A 14,758-nucleotide genomic window follows, 5' to 3' on the forward strand; every position below is an offset into this window, starting at 1 on the left:
GATGTGTATGCATTTTCCATCATTTGTCATTTGGAATTGTTTTAGGTCTTTGCATTGCTGAGAAGTCTATCAAAATCAGTCACTGCACACTATGCCTCTTTCTGTGAACAATGTTCTCCTGGTTCTGCTCATTTCACTCAGCATCAGTTAGTATAAGTCTTTCTAGAATTTTCTGAAGTCTGCCTGTTCATCATTTCTTATAACACAATATTATTCTATTACATTCATATACCACAACTTGTTCAGACATTTCACAATTGATGGGCATCCTTTCAATTTCCAATTCTTGGCCACCACAAAAAGAGTTGCTATAAATATTTTCTTACATGTGAATCATTTTCCCATTTTTATGATCTCTTTGGGATACATTCCTAGAAGTGCTATTGCTGGGGGAAAAAGTATACACATTTTTGTAGCCCTTTGGGCATAGCTTCAAATTGCTCTCCAGAATGGTTGGATCAATCCACCAACAACGAATTAGTGTTCCAACTTTCCTACAACTTCTCCAAGATTTATCATCCTCCTGTCATGTCATGTTAGCCAATGTAAGAGGTAGGATGTGGTATCTCAGAGTTGTTTTGATTTATATCTCTCTAATCAATAATGATTTAAAGTATTTTTTTCATATGAATATAGATAGCTTTAATTTTGAGAGAGAAGTTTTTAAAGAGCATTGTACTAACACAATGCTTGGCACACAGTAAGTGCTAAATAAATATTTCTTGATGGATTGGAAGTAAAAGAAAAGTGAATAAGGAAAATGGAGAAGAACACTGAAGGGGAGGAAGGAGAAACCAAAACCAGATTAGCTTATTGACTGTTATTTTATAAAAGAGTCAAATATTGTTTTGAGTGAGTAAGTGAGGGCATGGGAGTGGGAGAAACGGTTTCTGAGAGGTTAAAAAAAAAAGATTAAAAGGCAAAGGGTGTTGAGTTCTAAGGAGTTACAGACCTCAGGGATCACAGTCTGTTGGTAACTTTCTCTAAAATTTAGGGCAAGTATGTCCTATTTCCATGATCTAAGAAATATATTTGCTTTCAACAGATAAAGATACCAAGAAAAATCCACTTAAGGCTTTTGAAATACTGGGAAAGAACATACTCAATAATGCTTTGGATGATTTGCTAGAAAAGGATATACTGAAGTTGGAGGAAGATGAACAAGAGGAGTACCGGGAAGCTCAAGCTGATGCCAAAGCTGAAAAGAAAGCTAGGGTCTTGTTAAATTCTTTGACTCGGAAAGCCCGCCATGTAGGACAAGCATTCACTGAAAGCCTGCTTACCAGAAATGAAGAGGATGACAATGAGAAGTCACTACCTTCTGGTAAGATTTCTAGCTCAGTGAAAGGAGTGCCTAAATAATTTCTGAAATAGCTCACTTCTCTATCTTTGTAGTAGGCAAGATAAGGTTACCTCACTCTTTCACTTCTCAGCTATTATCCCCAAGACTTAAGTTTTGTCTTTCACTTATTTCTCATCATCATCTCAACATTCTGTACTTCTGCCCTCTGTGTTGTCACCTGGGCTTGCATGGTGGTACTTCTTAGGAGAAGGGATTGGCTACTGTGAAAATAATGTGTATTATCCCATTTATTCTTCCTCAATATTCAGGCTATTAGATTTTAGATGTCAAAATTCTTAAATCCCTGACACTGTTCTCCAAGATGAAGAGTTAAGATCTAGGGAAGAGGAAAGGAGTGCTTACCATGCCCCATTCTATTCCTTCCCTTTTCAAATTTTAAACCAGAGGGATGTATAATGTAAAGGCCTTACATTCCTGAGTCACAATCTTTTCAATGACTTGATATGTTCATTGGTGTATGGATCTGGAATTCAAAGTGATGCTCAGTTGAGACCCTGTTTTGCTGGATCTCACCTTTTATAATAACAGATGGCACAAATGAGGCAAAGTTTACTGTGGGAATAAAGCTACCCTTAGGAGTGCCTTTGATTGCTTCTTCAGAGTCTGGAGATGACTCTGGCCTCTAAATGGGTCTTCTGAAAACTATAGTACACCATCTACTCGGTCACTTGGAGCCCTGCAGTTTCAGGTCTCAACAGGAACCATGCTCTTCCACATTGTATATACTCTAGCGTCTGATGATTTCCTGAATCCCATTTTCATTTTGTAGTAAATCAAGAAAATGAGAATAATAAGAGTAATAATGGAAACAATACATAGCAAGGGTTGATCAATTATGGTTTAGTAATGTAATGTAACAATATTGTGCCTTAAAAAAAGATAGCATGTAGATCTACCCAAGGTGATGAAAAGTGAAATCATAAGAACTAGAACTGTATGTACATTAAAAATGATATTTTTCTTTTAAAACAAGATAATAGAAGTTAATAAGTAAACCAAGTAAGGTCAAAGGTGGTGGAACTTGGAATGCATAGAAAAAGACACATACTTATTTGCTGCATGTTAATTCATTCTCTTTTTTTCCTATCAAACACTAAGTAAGGATTTTATACTTTGTGGATTTTCAAAATTGTTTACTAGATATTTTAGCTCATAATTATTGTATATATTATAAGCAAAAAAAAACCTTGGAAGGAACAAAGGAATGAATTCCTTTTACACACATACATATATATGCATATATATGTATATGCATATATATATATATGTATATGTAAAGAACCTGGTTCTTTGTTTACTGAAGGAAAAAAAAATGAATGTCAGAAATAAAGTTGGCCTTGATGACATCATAGAAAGATGCTTCTTCTTTCATGAGGTCTGTCTTTATCCTCCTAGCTAGAAATAATTTCTTTTCCTCAAATCTTTCGTCTAACTTTCTTTAGCCTCTTTCAGTCACTTTAGCAAAATATGACTTAAATTGTCTGTCAGTTAATCCAGTAGAAAGTAAGTATTTTGAAGACAGGGGCTGCTTTTATCTTTGTATCTCCAGCGCCCAACACAGTGCTTGATGTATAACAGGAGTTTAATAAATGTATACTACATGAATGAATGAACTCACATTTATAGGTATTTACACGTTCTTAGGCATAGTGTTTTGGTACAGACTCAAAGTTAAAATTAAAACAGTTTACATTGTATTGAGAGGAAATAGATGTGAACATAGAATGAAATACAAAATATATTCAAGTGAATACAGAATAACTGAAGAGACACTGGCATCTGAGGGAATTATAGTAATGTGTGCGTACACATCTTTTATACTCTTATTTGACTATAAAGTGATTGAGGTAGTTCTGTCTTCTTTTCAGGGTATCACAGAATATAATAAGTAGAACACTTCAACAGTCTTCTAGTCCAATCTACCTGCTTGAGAAAGTCTTTCCACACAAATGATTATCCATCTGTTGATTAAATATCTCAAATACAGGGAAACCCAAGGATTGTCTAGTAAATGGAATTGAAATCCTTCAGCAGATCAGTCTTTTCAATCCCTGCCCTTTATTTTCTATCAGATTCTCAAACAGGAAAACAAACTGACTAATATTTTAAGGAACAGGTCATCAGAGGTCATCTAGTCTAAACTCTAATTTTATTGCAACCCTAGTTACTTCCCTCTGAACCCAGTCCAGGTTGTCTGTGTTCTTTCTAAAATGTGACACTAAGAATTGAACAGAACAGAGAAGATGTGTAGACTGAGCAGAAGAGAATATTGTGCTACTATTATTTGGCTGATTCTGGGCTCCACGTCTCCCTTAATGCAGCCAAAAATCGCATTAGTTTTGGGGGGCTGCCATGCCACACAACTGATTTGTGTTGAACTGGTAATTTACTTCAAGCCCCAAACCTTTTTTACTTCAACTGCTGCTTAGTCATGACTACCCTATCCAAGTTCTAAATAATGTAATCTACCTGAGCAACTGTATACAAGACATTTCATTTTTCTTTGCTTTTGTTTCCTTATCTGTAAAATATGGGGATTGGACTAGCTGATTTCTCAATCTCCTTCCAACTCTAAATCCTGTGAATCTATTTTGCAGAAAGGAAAGGAGAATAAGAACTGTATCTGTGGTTTCATGTGTATGAGATGTCCCTGGTGAGGGATTACCTTTGCCAGTACAGATCTTCACTTTTTCTGCCACTTATGGGCTTAGAGATTTTCTTAAGACTAGTGAGATGTTAAGTGGGCAGCTCAGTGTAATGCAACTAGTATACAACCAAGGCAAGACTTCAGCTCAGATCTTCCTGGCTCTGATACATGATATTGAGAGGAAATGGCATATAAAAAGAATAAATACAAAACATATTCAAGTGAATATGAAGTACTAACCTGACATTGGATGTTTTGCTTCTGCATATATTGAAATGTATTTTTATTAGTTTTGATTCATCTTTTTAGGCATTGGGTATGTCATGGAAACTTTATTTTGTCATCCAATATGTCATTCTCGGTTTCATGTAATCTGCAAATTTAGACATAATATAAAACCTTCATCTTTGTCTTCAATAATTTTAAACACCATTGTATCAGACAAATGGGTGGAGCACTCTTCTAGAGAATTCTTAGCACAAATAACAGTACTTTGAATGTTGGAAGAGATTAATAAATACATCGTTAATTGATTTTGATAGTCAGCCTGTGGTTCAATCATTTAGTCATGTTCAACTCTTTGTGATCCTATTTGAGGTTTTCCTTGACAAAGATACTAGAGTGGTTTGCAATTTCCTTCTCTAGCTCATTTTATAGATGAGAAACTGAGGCAAGCAAGATTAAGTGACTTATCCAGGGCTATCCAGCTAATAAGTGTCTGAGGTCAGATTTGAACTCAGATCCTCCTGAGTCCGGGACTGGCACTCTATCCATTGTACCAACTAGCTGCCTGATAGTCAGTCTATTTGCATTTATTAAACACTTACTGTGCCTCACGTGCTGTGTTAAGCATTAGTGTTCTATAGGTACAGAAATGGAAACAAAGAAATGCTAGCAATGAAGAATTAAGTAAAAAACAATAGATATTTATTAAGCACCTACTATGTTCAGAAAATGTACTAAATTCTGGGGAAGATACAGCATTCAGATTAGATATGTTCTCTCTCTCTTCATAGACCTCCTGTTATAATAAGAGAATAAGACACAAACAGAGATAGGTGTTGTAGAACACTATGTAAACTTTGAGAATCATTATTGACCAAGAGGATTACAGATTTCAAAGGAGTGTCTTTTAAGGTGGACTCTAAATGATAGATAGAAGTTTAACACACAAAGCTATTTTGGATTGGAGGACATTTCAGGCATTGCGAAGAGGTGACTTAGTTATAGGATGGCTAAGTGGTGCAGTGGATACAGTACTGGACTTGGAGTCAGGAAGACCTGACATTAACTACATGACCCTAGACAAGTAACTTAAGCTCTTAGTCTCAGTTTTCTTATCTGTAAAATGAGGGTAAAAAATGACACCTGTCTTACAAGGTTGTTTTATTAAATGACTTAATATTTGTAAAGCGCTTTACAAATCTTAAAGCACTACATAAATGTGATGATGATGATGGCACTAATGATGATGATGATAATGATGATGATGGTGGTGCTGATGATGATGGTGACAGACATTTAAATGACATGGGAATATCGTAATGTAGACAAGTTTGGATGTAGTGTGGGTAGAAAGGAGTAATGTAAGATAAGGCTAGACTGTCAAGGCAGCTCCAAATTGTAGAAGGCATTGAGTTCTGAATAGAGGAATTTGACCTTTACTTGAGAGGTAATAGGGAGCTATTCAAGATTTTTGAGTACCTTAGTGACTTAACCAGATCAATCCAAGGCCAAAACGTAATACTGGCATATCCATGCAATGGCTCCTTCCTATAAATTAGTAACTGTGCTTCTGAACCAAGAACAACCACTGAATCCTACCACTTCTATCTTCACTGGGTATTTTAAAGGGAGTAACCACTGAGTCACATCTCTCTCTCTCTCTCTCTCTCTCTCTCTCTCTCTCTCTCTCTCTCTCTCTCTCTCTCTCTTTCTCTCTCTCTCTGTCTCTTTCCCTCTCTTCTCTCTCTCAATTATTATCCTTTTGGTTTAAGAAATCTTTGAAAAGATTATCTCTTGTTGATACATATTAGTCCTCTTTTCCAGTCTTTAATGAGAAAAACAATTTGGCTAGAGGATCAGTTTCATTTCCAAGACAATCAAAGTTACTACTAACAATATTTTTATCTTTTGTAGCTTCTGCAGCAAGCCAGGCCATGCCAGCTGAGACCACTGGTACACTCAAGCTTTGTTCTCCAAAAGATTTCCAAAGGCAGAGGAAAGAGAGAGAAGCCGAGGTACTAAACTTTTTTTTTAAATAAATTTTAGGCCAAGGTGGCAGAGTAGAAGTAAGGACCAAGTTGAGGTCTCCCCCTCAAATCCCTTAATAAAATTGTAAAAATGACTCTAAACAAATTTCTAGAGCAGCAGAAGCCACAAAATGACAGAATGAAAGAGATTTCCAGCCCAAAACAACCTGGAAGACTGAAAGGGTCTATTACATGGGACTTAGAGTGGAGCACAGTGTAGCCCAGCATTGGCCACTCCAGCACAGACTGGACTGGAGCAGGCCTCAGAGCGCTGCTGTAGTTTCCAGATTTTTCAGCCCACAAATGCCAAAGAAAGCTTTGGGTGAAAAAGCTTTCTCTCACATGGGTGAAAGAGAAGCGTGGTCTGGCTCCAGCCCCAGTCCCAGAGTGGCTTTAACCATGCCATACCAGTTGCTGCTTCTTGAGCACTTGGCATACAGATGGTGGGGGAATTGAGAGGCTGATCTGAGTCTCACTCCTAAGTGGCAGCCCTGGTTTGAGGAAGAGTGCTGAGTATGTTTGAGTGTTTGAGGAAGGTGTAGTGCAGTTGGTGGAGGCTATGGAGAGGGAATCCTACTTGCAGTTACAGGGCAGAAAAGAGTGCTTGTGGTTGCTCACAGATGAGAGCACAGGACAGGAGAGTGCCTCTCCCTTGGTTACACCACTTTGGAAGAACTGAGAGCTGTAACTAGAGATAGCTCTGAAAGCAACTGCACAAAACCTTTGAAACCTAGGATAGTATATCCTTCACCTAACAAAAAGCTCAAAAGTCAAGTAATTGGCTTTGAAAATGCCACTCCCCCCCCAAGGGAAAAATAATACTGTAGAATGTTACTTTCTTGGTGACAAGGTATTTTCTTTCATCCTTTTGGATGAGGAAGACCAAAGAATATAACTGGAGGAAGATAGCAAGGTGAACACTCCTACAACCAAAGCCTCCAAGAAAAATATGAAATGGTCTCAGGTCATGGAACACCTCAGGAAGGATTTTGAAAATCAAGTAAGAGAAGTAGAGGAAAAAATGGGAAGAGAAATGAGAGTGATGCAAGAAAATCATGAACAATGAATCAACAGCTTGCTAAAGGAGACCCCAAAAAATGCTGAAGAAAAGAATACCTTCAAAAATAGAGTAATCCAAATGGCAAATGACATCCAAAAAACCAATGAGGAGAAGAATGCCTTAAAAGCATTGCTTGCCAACTGGAAAAAGAGGTCCAAAAGCTCACTGAAGAAAATTGTTCTTTAAAAATTAGAATGGAGCAGATGGAAGCTAATGACTTTACAAGAGATCAAGAAATTATAAAACACAAAGAAGGAAAAAATAGAAGGCAATGTGAAATATCTTATTAGAAAAACAACTGTCATGGAAAATAGATCGAGGAGAATTAATTTTAAAATTATTGGTCTATCTGAATACTATGATAAAAAAAAAAGCACCTAGACATCATCTTCCAAGAAATTATCAAGGAAAACTGTCCTGATATTCTAGAACCAGAGGGCAAAATAGAAATTGAAAGAATTCACTGATCATCTCCAGAAAGAGACCCCAAAATTTCTATTTACATGCTTCTCTTTATATCTATCTCCACATCATTCAAATCTATATGTATAAAGGCGTGTGTATATAGTATGTGTGTATGATTGTATATGTATTGATATGTGTATGTATGTATGACACACTCTCATGCACTCACACACATCTCAGGCCTATACCAGTTTTCCACACTAATTACTTTCTTTCATAGACAATATTCATAAACAAGAAGGAATGAAAGAACAATGGGGAGAGTCATTCTGATTCCCTAAGTATGAGCACTTTGTTTGGTCTGTGAAGGAGAAAGGAGAGAAAGCTCACCCTATATTTATTCTTTGCAGATATACCCAGTGAAGGAGAAGGAAGGCCGTACACGATTGGCCCTCATCATCTGCAACATAAAATTTGAACATCTCTCTGAGAGGACCGGGGCTGAACTTGACATTGAAAGGATGAAAATTCTTCTTGAAGAGCTAGGATACAGTGTGGATGTCCTAAAGAACCTCACATCTTTGGTAAGAACCAGAGGTAAACCCTCTGCCCCTCATAATAGATCCTAGACTCTTGATCTGGGTATCACCAGGGTAGAGTTTCAGTGTCCTGTCAGAAATCTGATTCCACTCTGGGGATACTTGGGGCTTTAACTCTGCATAGGTCACATTCACAGTGTATGCCTCAGCACATCGATGACTATTAGACCCTCTTCAGAGAGTTGGTATCCACTAAATTTGGTGACTATTCACATGCCCTTTTGAGAAGCTGTTCCCTGAGTTTGTAAGGATAATAGCATTTATATGGAACTTAAGAGAGGAAACTGATTTATAGTAAGGAAAATCACCTGCTCAAGGACAAAGACACAATCTATCTCCTCTGACACTAATATTTCTATTTAACCAGGAAACTCTGATTTTTGGAGACTTTTATTTTTAGAGTTATTTGGGTGATGTTTTCCCTCCTGTTTCCAACATTGCTGCCTGAAACATTTACATATCCCTACATTAACTTGGCTACTTATTGTATTTTTTTTCCAAATGTCCTAAATGCCTTTTCTGTAAAATAGCATAACTTGTATTCTCATTTTAAGATCACTAAGCCATGCCCTATGCCCATCATCTATTCTTCCTCTCAGTCTCCATTTTACTAAAATAACACAATTTCAGATATATTAGTATAATATGAAGGAATGAACTGAGTGATCTTTGTATTTTAAATATAAAATAAAGGAAATTAGAGGTCATAGGTAAGGATCTCAATAATTTTTATACTGGAGGTTAGAAACTTACAAGTTCAGTGAATTTGGATTATTTTGATTTGTTTCATGGCTTTTCACTTGCTACCTCTTTGATTTTGGGCACATCCCTCAGTCTCTGGTGTCTTACATGTCAAATAAGTTGGTAGGATGAGGTGATGTCTAATTTCCCTCCTAGCTCTAAAACCATCATTCTATATGACACAGATGAAGGAACTTTCCCAAAGTCACAAAGGGGTAAAAGTAGAGGTTTGCCAATTGCTTTTTGATTTGAATTCTTTTTTAAAAAATATCAGTAATTATACCTATGTGCCCTAATGACATTAGGTAGAATCAGAAATTCATCTTTGATCAAATGAACCAAATTAACTTTCCGTTAATTTTCACTCAGATAAATGCTGGACTTCACACCAAATTCATGAGTTTCATTGCTCTCTTTTGTTGAGTTCTTAATTTGGTAGTTTTTAAGAATAGATATTCCTCCAAGGAAATATGCACAAATATGCTCTTAATTATCACATTTTGAAGACTATTAGAAATGTTTCGGCAGCTATTGGTGTAGGGCAGGGTGACTTTGAAGAATTATTCAAAGCCACTATGAAACATGATTAATTTAAAATAAGGCAGAAAGGAAAATATAGTAGAAATGAATGAAAAGAAGTTACATGTTATCTAATCTAATCAATCCTCAGAAAGCAATCAAAGACTTTTAGAAGGACTTGAAATATGGGACAGATTTTATTGATTACACTGTTACCTAGATTTTTTGATGTTCACAGGAGTAGCACAGTTAAAACAAGTAAACAAACTAACAATTGCTTTTTGGGGAAAAATGTTATGGCCAAGACAATACAAAACTTAGGGTAATAAAGATTCAAAAGCAGGAGAACATTATACACAGTAACAGCCACAGTGTGCAAAGGCTGATTTTGATAAACTTAGCCCTTCTCAGCATTGCAAGGACCTAAAACATTTCCAAAAGACTCATCATGCAAAATTCCATCCACATCCAGAGAAAGAACTATGGAGTCGGAACACAGAAAGAAGCAGTCCATTTTCTATTTTGTCATGTTTTTCTTACAGTTTCTCCCATTGGCTATAATTCTTCTATGCAACATGACTAATATGAAAATGTGTTTCATGGGAAAGTATGTGTAGAGCCCATGTAAGACTGCAGACCATCTTAGGAAGGGAAGTAAGAGGGAGGAGGAGAAAATTTAAAACTTATGGAAGTGAATGTTGAAAATTGAAAACAAATAAGTTGATAAATTTGAGGAAAAATTTCTCATAGTCTGACCTTCAGGACACTCCTTTTCTTCTGTCAATGACTTCAGTGTTTAGTACATGAATTTTCTCTCTTCCTCACCTTCTATCCTCATACTGGAGAACTTTACTATATATATTTATCTTATTTTTAATTTATGGAATAAAAGAAGCATTTCCATAACATAGGATAATAAAAAAGATAATTGCACATGGAACTGTAAATAAATTATGTACAACTTTCTATTCTTATTAAATATATGACATACACAAACACATAAATACATATATATCCTCTACATCAATTTTTCTATTGAGCTCTCATCTTTTTTGTTACAAATACCTTAACAGTAAGTTTGTTAAATGTCTGTGTTCTGACATTGATTTTGTTTTGTTTTTTCCTCCATTCAGGATTATACTCAATTTTGCTGGGTAAATTGTTCTTGGACTCAATTCTAGTTCTTTTGCTCTTTGAAATATAATGTTCCAAGACCTATAATGTTTTAGAGTAGAAGCTTCTAGGTCTTGTGAAATCCTTACTGTATTTCCACAGTATTTAAATCAATTTTTGTTGTTGTTGTTTTTGCCTGAAATATTTTTTCCCTACCACAGAGCTTTGAAACTTGACTATGACATTCCTGTAAATTTTCTCCCTGGGATTTCTTTCAGTTGGTGAACCGTGGAATTTTTTTCTTTGTATCTCTACTTTACCCTCTTGTACTAGAACTTCAGAGCAATTTTCCTTATAATTTCTTATAATATTTTTGTTTACTTTTTTTGTTGTAATTTTCTGTAGTCTGATGATTTTTGTATTGTTGCTCCTCCATCTATTTTTCAGATTAGTCTTTTTTCTAATGAGATGTTTCACATTCTCTTCTGTTTTTTTTCTAGGTTTGCTATGTCTTGGTGTCATATAATGACATGTGATTCCTGTTGCCTAGTTCTAGTTTTCAAGGCATTATTTTCTTCCTTAGATTTTTTGTCTTTTTCCAATTGGCTAACTTTCTTTTCATAATTTTTTTGAAATTTTTTCCCCTAATTTTTCCTTGATTTCTCTTATCTTATTTTTAAGTTCTTCCAAGAACTCTTTTTGGGTATGTGACCATTTGATGTTACTCTTTTGGGCAGGAGTGACTTCTGTGTTAATTTTTAGCTCATTATCTTCCTCTGAATATAAACCTAGATCTTCTTTTACAGCAAAGTAGCTCTCTGTGATCAAATTATTTTTTCTCTGCTTACTAATTTTAGCTTTGTTTTATTTATTAGCTTCATATTATTATTATCTGGTTTTAACCCTGACTTGTGGTAATGTTCTTTAGGCCTCAGGTCCTTCTTACTTCTTTGAATTCTGTCTAGCAGTTCAATCTCAGGGACTCCTCTCCCCTCCTAAGCCATAGTTAGGGTTCCAGCTCTGGTACTGCACTCTCCTGGCATGGCTGCTCCTCCTTGCCCACAACCACAACCCCTCTAAACCCATTTTCCAGACACAGGGATGTAGTAGGTGGGTAGGTAGAGGTCTCTTTAATCTTCTTCCATTCAGCCCTTTCCTGTTCCTTAGATGAAAGTTTGTGAAGTGAGAAAGTTCATGAAGTGAAACTTACTGAGCCCTAACTTACTTCCTAACAGAGCTGTCATCAAGGTCTACTGTTCATTCAATGAATTCAGCCTGGAGGTGTCTATACTTCACTCAGGTCAAATGTTAACCCCTAAAGGGACTATCTTTTCTGAGGTCCTCTCGAATTATTTTTGGAGGACAGCTACTTTACATCTTTATTTTTTTTTTTTTTGCTCAACATTCATGTTGTTGTGATTTTCTCTTAGTTTGTGGAGGAAATTTGGAGAGGTTAGAAATTTCTACTCCTCCATCTTACCAGAATAGTCCCCTATCATGTGTACTGATGCCATTTAACTTCACATTTTGTCAATTTACTCATTTCAAATGGCTTTAACTTTATCTCCTTCACACATCTATAAATGCATTATGTCCATGTTTATAAACTCTGGAATTCCTTATCTAATCACAGAGAATCTCTCTCTCCCTGTCTTCCAACTGAATCCTTTTTTTAGCCCACAATGTAATCTCCAGTTCCTTGCTCAACACTTTTGCCTCTCTCCCAGACCATCACGCATACCTAAGCTATACTCTCTTTTCTGCATCATAACACCTTAGTGAACTACTTAAACTCTATACTGTCTTCCTCTCTTAGAATTCCTTGTAGCTTTGTCCTTTCACTGATCTTGCCCTGCTAAGTCTGAGTCTTGGATCATTCCCGGTTTCTGACCCTTTGCTCCTATTTGCTGCTAAATGCCTTGCTTTAAAAAGTTAGAGAAAATCACAAAATCATCCTGATTGAATTTTCTACAAATTCATGTTATACAAGTTGAAATGGGCCATCACTGCTACAGGCAATCCTTTCACACCTCTCTAATTAACTCATTCTCCTGCTCATCATAGCATCTTTTCAATACCTTTTTATCCCTCTTCAAACCTCCTATGGCTCATAATCTTCCACCCTTCCAAGCTGTGAATCTTGTACAAAATTTTACTGAAAAAAATGAGGTCATTCATCAAGAGCTCACTCTTCTCTCTTCCTTCTTAACTCACATCATCCCAATGCCTTCTACCATTATTTCCTCCTCCTTCACCCCTCTTCCACATAATTTGGTGTCCCTTCTTGCCAAGGTCAATCTTTATATCTACATAAGTGCTACCATTTCATTCCATTTTCTCTAGCATATTTTCCTCTCTACTATGTCTACTTTCTCACCTCTCTTTAATTGCTCCCTGCCTACGGTTACTTCCCTACTGCCTATAAACATGTCAATAACTTTTCATTTTACTTGGTTCCCACTAATTCACATACAATTGTACATTTGTTTGATTTGGAAAGGTGTATAGACTCAGAGATGGCATAGTGATAAAAAAAGAAAGTGTGGAGTCAATCATATTTTATGTCTTTCCGAACCCTCTATATTTTATAATTCTATATTCCAGCTTCAAAGCTTGTTTCAATAGCATTTCTGCTAAGAAGTAAAAATACAGAGTTAAATACATTTAATTGATTGCTACTGAAAAAGAAAAAAACAGGTAAAGAAAGAAAGAAAAATCCTCTTAAGCTGAAAATGTTCTCCCTTTTACTAGCTCTCTCCTTTGTTATTTTAGCTTAGATGACACTGTGGAAAAAACAGTGGACCTGAAATCAGGATGACCTGAGTTCAAATACAGCCCTAGAAACTTATTAGCTTTGTGACTTTAGATAAATTACTTGACCTCTGTTACTCTCCATTCTCTCATTTGTAAAATGGGGATAATAAAAAATATCTCCCTCACAGTAGTTGTAAGGCTAAAATGAATCTTTGTGAAGTGCTTCAAAAACCTTAAAGTTCTATGTGATTACTAGCAATTTACTGTGGTTTTTAATAGTATCATCATCATCAATACTAATTGGATTCATGTTATAGTTTCTTCATTAGAACATAACATCATAGATTCATAGTCGAAGAGAACCTTAGACATCACTTGATCAGGACTCCATTTTACAGTAGAGGAAACTGAAGTCAGGAACTGTGTCTTTTTCATCTTTATATCCTCTTTGTCTAATGGTGTTGTACACACAATATGTGTGTGTGTGTGTGTGTGCATGTGTGTATGTATATGTATATACACACATATACACACATATGTTTAAATAAAAGAGGAGATGAAGAAATAAGTGAGACCCAGTAAAAATCTATGGACACTGCATTTTGTATAATAAGATTTAGGAATTCTTTTAAAGGCCATAATTATACTACCTTATCAGTTAGTACTGAAGTAGACTGTATGTTGCAAATGAGTGACTGCTAATTTCTCCTAGGAAATGAAGTCGGCCCTGAGAGAGTTTGCTGACCGCCCTGAGCACAAATCATCTGACAGCACTTTTGTTGTGTTCATGTCTCATGGTATTCTTGATAGAATTTGTGGGAAAAATCATGAGAGTAATAATCCAGATGTACTTGCTTATGACACCATATTCCAAATTCTAAACACCAAGAACTGTGTCAATCTGAAAGACAAACCCAAGGTCATCATAATCCAGGCTTGTCGTGGGGGTGAGTACTATGTTTGATTACTCTGATTAATGTCTAGATAGTTTCCTTGTGCTGAAACAGAATGGCGTTATTTTCTTTTCTATTGAAAGTGACAACTGACAAGACTCAATCTATGGCTTAATCTCTAGTGAAATTGAAATTAACAGTATCAGATTCTGTATATATAATTCATTAGAAATTTATCTCAATGGGCAATCATTATGGGAAATAATAGGAGCTGTTGGCAGGATATTTTTTTCTGTGGGGACACTGGGTACAAGATAGTATTTCAAAGGTTAATGTTGGGGGGTGGCACAATAAAGTAGAATTTTCCTAACAATAAGAGATGTACAAAAATGGAATGGGTGGCTTTCCTGGA

At 36.0% G+C, this 14,758-nt stretch overlaps 1 protein-coding gene across 1 annotated transcript in view; it reads left to right on the plus strand.

Moving 5' to 3' along the window:
• Window positions 1–14,758, plus strand: part of LOC140505343 (caspase-4-like) — a 32,902-nt gene that overhangs the window by 8,292 nt on the left and 9,852 nt on the right. The window contains exons 2-5 of the mRNA XM_072611228.1: window positions 1,046–1,324; window positions 6,150–6,250; window positions 8,138–8,311; window positions 14,166–14,400. Coding sequence (XP_072467329.1) covers window positions 1,046–1,324; window positions 6,150–6,250; window positions 8,138–8,311; window positions 14,166–14,400 — 789 coding nt within the window. The remainder of the gene's footprint in view (window positions 1–1,045; window positions 1,325–6,149; window positions 6,251–8,137; window positions 8,312–14,165; window positions 14,401–14,758) is intronic.

Source organism: Notamacropus eugenii, chromosome 5 (assembly GCF_028372415.1).
Source record: "Notamacropus eugenii isolate mMacEug1 chromosome 5, mMacEug1.pri_v2, whole genome shotgun sequence".
In the NCBI taxonomy this organism is placed as follows: domain Eukaryota; kingdom Metazoa; phylum Chordata; class Mammalia; order Diprotodontia; family Macropodidae; genus Notamacropus; species Notamacropus eugenii.